The 6,090-nt window shown below is 65.8% G+C and overlaps 3 protein-coding genes across 3 annotated transcripts in view; 2 read left to right on the top strand and 1 right to left on the bottom strand.

Annotated features, from left to right (window-relative positions):
• Positions 1-138: 138 nt before the first annotated feature.
• GDCT1 (mitochondrial Aminomethyltransferase) lies at positions 139-2,272 on the top strand (the record flags this gene model as incomplete). The annotated part of the gene is made up of 7 exons (XM_005760387.1): positions 139-342; positions 496-609; positions 728-808; positions 895-1,061; positions 1,265-1,452; positions 1,510-1,790; positions 1,874-2,272. 7 exons carry the CDS (start codon positions 139-141, stop codon positions 1,991-1,993), a joined length of 1,155 nt encoding a protein of 384 aa, XP_005760444.1. The 3' UTR covers positions 1,994-2,272.
• Positions 2,273-2,416: 144 nt separating this feature from the next.
• On the bottom strand, positions 2,417-3,336 carry EMIHUDRAFT_218072 (hypothetical protein; the record flags this gene model as incomplete). The annotated part of the gene is made up of 4 exons (XM_005760386.1): positions 2,417-2,438; positions 2,610-2,708; positions 2,819-3,068; positions 3,135-3,336. 4 exons carry the CDS (start codon positions 3,334-3,336, stop codon positions 2,417-2,419), a joined length of 573 nt encoding a protein of 190 aa, XP_005760443.1.
• Positions 3,337-4,824: 1,488 nt separating this feature from the next.
• The window catches only part of EMIHUDRAFT_438457 (hypothetical protein), a 1,408-nt gene continuing 142 nt past the window's right edge, over positions 4,825-6,090 (top strand). The window contains exon 1 of the mRNA XM_005760385.1: positions 4,825-6,090. This exon is cut by the window's right edge and continues 142 nt beyond it. Within this exon, the coding sequence (XP_005760442.1) occupies positions 4,901-6,010 (1,110 nt within the window). The 5' untranslated portion in view covers positions 4,825-4,900 and the 3' untranslated portion in view covers positions 6,011-6,090.

Genomic DNA, 6,090 nt, shown 5'->3' with positions numbered 1-6,090 from the left:
GCACGCGGAGGCACCGCTGAAAATCCTGCTGCCTACAAGCTCGCTGCGACTGCCCCGAACGCGATGCTGCGCCAAACGACGCGACAGTGCCGCTCGGGCCTGCGCGCCTGCCCGTCGGCCGTCAGACGCCTCGCCACGATGCCGGCCGAGAGCGAGCTGCGCAAGACGCCGCTGCACGCCGAGCACCTTGCTCTCGGGGCCAAGATGGGCCCGTTTGGCGGCTGGGACATGCCGATCCAGTATCCGGACGGCATCATGAAGAGCCACCTCTTCACACGGGCCAAGGCCGGCCTGTTTGACGTTTCGCACATGCTCGGCGTCGTCGTCCGGGGTGCCGACCGTGTCGCCTTTATGGAGTCGCTGTGCACCGCCGACATTCAGGCCCACTCACCTCGCATCTCGTGCCACGCCACCACACCAGCACACCCTCGCCGCGGCTGCTGCGCCTCGCACCCAGCCCGCGCACCTCCATCACTCGACGCGGTCCCACCGCAGGCGCTGCCCGACGGGAGCGGCACTCTCTCTGTCCTCACCAACGAGGCTGGCGGCATCATCGACGACATGATCATCACCAACGCGGCACGCGGGCCTAGCGAGAAGAGAAAGAGAGTCGGCCCGCATGCGAAGATCGCGGCAGGCTGAGCGGGCGGGCTGTAGTGGGCCCCAACCGCCTGCAGACCACACCTTGGCGGCGACGAGCCTCACCTCCCCGCTGGCCGCCTGGCAGGGCGACCACCTGTACATGGTCATCAACGCGGGGCACGAGGACAAGGACCTGCCGCACATGGAGGCGCAGCTCTCCAAGTTCGTCGCCTCGGGCAGCCGCCCCGCGCGCTAGGCGGCGCGGTACGCAGCTCTGTCGCAGACGCCTCCCGCGCCTCGGCTGTAGGCAAGGACGCGTCTGTTGAGACGCTACCCAACAACGGCATCCTGGCGCTGCAGGGCCCCGCGGCGGCGGAGGTGCTGCAGGCGCTCACGCCGGTCGACCTCTCCCAGATGCCCTTCATGAGCGCGCGGCCGATGGAGGTGGCGGGCGAGCAGTGCTTCGTGGCCCGCTCCGGGTGCGAGACGGGGATGCACATGCGGAACCGCACACACGCACACACTGCACGCCCCCTGCCGCTGGAGGCGGGGCCGCGGATTCGAGCTGTTCCCTCAGTCGGCACGGCCACTGCCTCTCCGCTCTCCGTGGCCGCGTCACGGCTGCGGGTGCCGCGCGAGGCGTTCGCTCACCGCGCCCCTCTGGCTCCGCGTCTCTCCGCAGGTACACGGGCGAGGACGGGTTTGAGATTGCGGTGCCGCCGGGCGGGGGGTCGCAGCACGCCGTGCGCGGGCTCTGGAGCACGCTGCTCGAGAGGGAGGACGTGACCCCGGTCGGGCTCGGCGCGCGCGACTCCCTCCGCCTCGAGGCGGGCCTCTGCTTGTACGGCGAGCGCCACGCCTCCTCGGCACGTGCTGCTGCCGCGGGAGGAGCGGAGCGGGCCGGCACGCGGACGGCGGTGTGAGTAGGCAACGACCTGGACGACACGACGTCGCCCGTGGAGGGGGCGCTCGCGTGGGTGATTGCCAAGCGGCGGCGCGCCGAGGACGGCTCCTTCTGCGGCTCGGATCGCATCCTGGCCGAGCTTCGGGACAAGTCGCGCACGCGCGCGCGGTGCGGCTTCGTCGTCGACCAGGGGGCGCCGGTCCGCGAGGGGACGGCGCTGCGGGACGAGTCGGGCGCCGAGGTTGGCATCGTCACTTCGGGCGGCTTCTCGCCCTGCCTCAAAAAGGGCATCGGCATGTGCTACGTGCGAGAAGCCACTCTCCCGCGGCGTCCGTCAGCCCCCCTCCCGCTCCCCACCCGCACACCTCCTCGCGCCCCGCCCGGCAGGTGACGCCGGGCCGCAACAAGTCGGGCACCAAGCTCCTCGCCGAGGTGCGCGGCAAGACGCAGAGCCTCACCGTCACAAAGATGCCTTTTGTCGAGCAGCGCTACTACCGCGGCCCGTGAGGCGAGCTGCGCCTGCATGCCTGCCCCGCCCCCCGGCGCTTGCACCGCTAGATGACTTGTGCGGAGCGCGTACGTGCGCTGGGCGAGGGCGGCGGGGGCATGGCCGTTGCGCACTTCCCACTGCGGTCTCGCTTCCAGCGCTCCGCATGTATGTGGAGGAGGGGCAAAACTCTTGTCGAACGTTCCGTCGCTCGGAGCGCTGGCGGACCGGAGGGGCTCGCATGATCTGTACGGCTCTCGATCTACGGCTTTATTATATTAAAATCCGCGTACTGGCGTACTGTACGCACAGGAAAAGACTAAAGAGGCGACAGCCCACAGCCTGTGCGAGCCGCACAGCCGCGCGGGACCGGGAGCCGCCCACGCCCAGCCCGCCGCCGAGAGACCAGCTCTCTGTCGGGGCCCGAGCCACACACAATAGAGTTACGAGACCCGCTCGTGCTGACTGAGACATGATGAGAGGCTAGGAGGTCGTGTTCACGCTGGTTCCACGCTCTATACTCACCTCGTTGCGTGACGCTGACGGCGTGGGTGGCGGTCCTCCCCCCGCCCCACGACGCGCACGCCACACGCATGCGCCGATGCGCGCGAGATGTTCCGATCACACAGCCTGCACCGCGTCACTGAAGCACGCAGCATCCTTTTGCCGCGCTTGAATCCAACTCTGACGAGACATCCTTCCGTGGGCTGCTGCGCGTTGATGGCGGGCCTGGCCCTATCGTCAGACCGCTCCACTCACTTTCTTCGAAGTGGCTGCTGGTCTCCGCCGTGCCGGAGAGCGTCGGTCGAAAGTCGACGCCTCCCGCACCCGCAGATGTGGTGTACCTGACTGTGCGCGGCGATTTGGTCCACTGGATGGTCTCGGCCGCCGCATCGCCAAAAATGCGATGCTCGAGCATCTCGGCGAGCCGGTCTTCCGCGTGTTTGCGGGCGAGGGTCGCCGCCCCGAGCTCCGTTGCCTGCTTTTCCAGCTCGAGGGTCATCTGCCGGTTCACGACCCGCAAGTCAGCGTTGGCTCTCGTCAGCTCTGTTGACTGCGCGCCCGCGGCCTCCGCACGCTCGAGCGCCGACTGCACTGCAATGCGGTCTCGCTCTGACGCCTCTAGGGACTCTCGCGCCGCCGCCGCCGCCGCGATTGCACCCTCCAGCTGTTCCTCCAGTCCCCGCACCCTCTTGCGCAACGTGTCAACCTCTAACCGGAGGCCGCTGCTGGCGTCCCCCCGGAGGTTGTGGTTTGCGACGCGGCTTGCCACCGTCGCCGAGGGCGAAGCCTCGCTCGAGCCGTGCGTGCTGACGTCAGCATCCTTCGCATCCTCAACCACCCAGCCGAGCCAGGCGAACATACGTGTGCGCGCGTATTGGGCGCGCCCTCGAAAGCCGGCGGCAACAACAGCCACGTAACGTATTTTTTGATGCCATCAGGCGAGGAGAGAACGTAACGATCTGTGGCGGAAAAAGGTGCACGCATTGGTTCGTGGGGCTAGCCGTGCCTCTTGGAGCAAACAAAGTGTACCAAAGTATCCAGTTGGCACGTGCGACAGAGCACGAATGCAAAAGCACCTCGCTCGGCGGCTCCCAGCCAGCACCCAGGCGTTATAGTTAATAATACGGCGGAGGCGAAGAGGAAAGTCTGAGGAGAATGTTTACCTTCAAAGAGGGCGACTCGGAGAGCTCGGAGGAGGAGTGGGGCGGATCTCGAGAGGGATCCTTTTCGTCTGACGAGTTTGTTTGACTGTTTCTAGAGAGAGGGAGAAAAGAGAGTTTTTAGATATTAGCTGTACTACAACAAACTTAAAAATATCTTACTTGCTTTGGGACGGCGAGGAGGTGTGTGTGTTGTTGGAGTGGGAGAGAGAGGAGAGCAGGCGGACCACAGAAGGCAGAGGGGGCGCCCCGCGCCCGCCGGCGCCGCTAGGGGAAACCCCCGAGAAGCGCGGACTAACCCTCGGAGACCCGTGAGCCGTGTTTACTTTACGGCCCTTTCCCTGCGAACGCGCACCCCCCAGGGCTAGGGCTTTCTTGCCCGCAACCCGATCCCGATCATCTGGCCCGCTGGGTGTGCTTCTTAGCCCCCCGGCCCTGGATGTGAGGCTAATAACTGCACTCCAAGTGCTCCAAAAGGCAGGAGAAGGCGGATGAAGCGCGCTAATATAATAACTGGGTGCTAAATGCCACAGGAGAGAATGGGAGCGAGCAACAGCAGGGCGAGAACAAAAACGCAAACTCAAGCAAGCAGGGGTTCAAACAAAGGAGCCGAGCGCACAAACAAATAGGCAGTCGTCGGACTGCACTCCAAGTGCTCCAAGTGCGTCGGAGGAGCAAAGAATCCTTCACGCTTCAGTCTAGAGAGAGATTTTTGGAAACCAACAAGAAAATCACGACTCTCACAGTGACTTGGGCTCGGCAACTTGTCAGCCCTCAGGCTCAGCCGAAGCTGGGGCCGGTCCCGTACGGCCGAGAGAGCCCGCGCCGATGAGAGTTCGATCGACGCGGTCTGGGGCCTTGCGGAGAGACTAACTAGCGAGAGAGATGGCGATCGCTGTACTTCATGGTGGTCATGTGATGACTGGCTGACAACGTGACAAGCCAAGAGGTCGATACCCTGGACGACCCATAGGATGCCAGCTGCCAAAAAATGCCTGAAGGAAAAGAAAGAAAGAAAACACGCAACCCAAGGGAGGGATGGCTGAAGGAAAGAAAGAAAGAAAGAAAACAGAGAACCCAAACGAGGGATGGGGGAGGAGGACAGGGTCCACAATGGCTGAAGACACTTGGAGCACTTGGAGTGCAGTCACCCATCCGAGTTTATTTTTCTGCGCAAGCCGCTGCAGCGTTCCTTTCCGGCTTTATCGCGCCTTTGCGTCGTAATTTACGGATGGCCCCGGCCGTTGATGCTTTAGCGGCAGCATGAGCGAGGCGTCCTCTGCTCACCTCGTTCTCCATTTTGATGTCAACGAGACGATTATGATCGGCGACCCCGCCGGCGGCGACACGTACGACGACAGCCTCAACAAGATCCTCGCCAAGTCAGCCTTTTGCCGCGCGACTGGCCCGCTGGGCAAGAACGGCGCGTGCGACATCACTCCGACGGCCTGGCACGACGGGACGCCGATGGCCGAATCTCCGCCGGCGCCGCCACCGCTGCAGCCAGGTTGGACGTTCGATACTCCGCCCGGTGCGGCCGCCTTCTACAAGCAGCCGGCGCTCAAGCGCGCACACGCGAAGAAGTTCGCCGACGCCGGCTCGCCCGGGGCCGTCTACGCGGCACAGCGCGAGCGCTGCCGCGCCGCACTCCGCTGGGCGCATGCGCCGCACCCCGCGCTGTCTTCGGAGGACGGCGCCGGCACGCTGCTTCCCGCCTTTTACCGGACGCTCGACTGTCTGCACCGGTCGGGCCGGTCCTTCTCGGTCGTGCTGCGCACCTTCGGCTCTGACCTCCCGCGCGTGCAGGCGGCCATCAACGCCTTTGCGCGCGGAGAGCATCCCGACTACCCCGAGGGTGCGCCGGGCCTCGAGCTGCCGGCGGAGCGGATGTGGCGGGGCCGGTACGACGAGGGCGGCCGGTTCTCGCTGCAGCCGCACGACGAGGGCTCCGGCGCGCCGACCATCACCGACGAGGCCGAGGCCGTCCGCGCGCTCTCCTCGCCCGGCGTGTCTGGCGTGATGGACCACTACGGCTGGTGGGACTCGCACGGCAACGACCCCGCGGCGGGCAAGCCGCTGTGGCTCACTCTCGAGGAGGCGACCACGCGCCACCTCTTCTTCGACGACAACATCCACAACGACCCCCAAGACTCGATCGTCTCTGTCCGTGCGCGCCGCGACGGCGAGGCGGCCGCCTTCTCACCGTTGAGCGGCGCGCAGATCTGCTCGCTGCACGGCGCCGTCTTGCGGCGCGTGCCGACGATGCAGCCGGTGCTCGAGCCCGACTGGTTCCTCGCCGAGATTGAGGCGTGCGGGGAGCGGCTCGCGCAGCTGCGGCGAGGGCAGGCGTGGGCGGATCTGTTGAGCACTTGAGAGGCGGCGCGCGGGAGAGGGGGAGAGTTGCTGTGAGGCGCCCGCGAGACTCGGACGTGACCGGCCCATTGTCAGTCGGC

This window comes from Emiliania huxleyi (genome assembly GCF_000372725.1).
Source record: "Emiliania huxleyi CCMP1516 unplaced genomic scaffold EMIHUscaffold_76, whole genome shotgun sequence".
In the NCBI taxonomy this organism is placed as follows: domain Eukaryota; phylum Haptophyta; order Isochrysidales; family Noelaerhabdaceae; genus Emiliania; species Emiliania huxleyi.
Note: the sequence above shows the minus strand (reverse complement) of the source record. Positions and strands in the feature narration are given on the sequence as shown.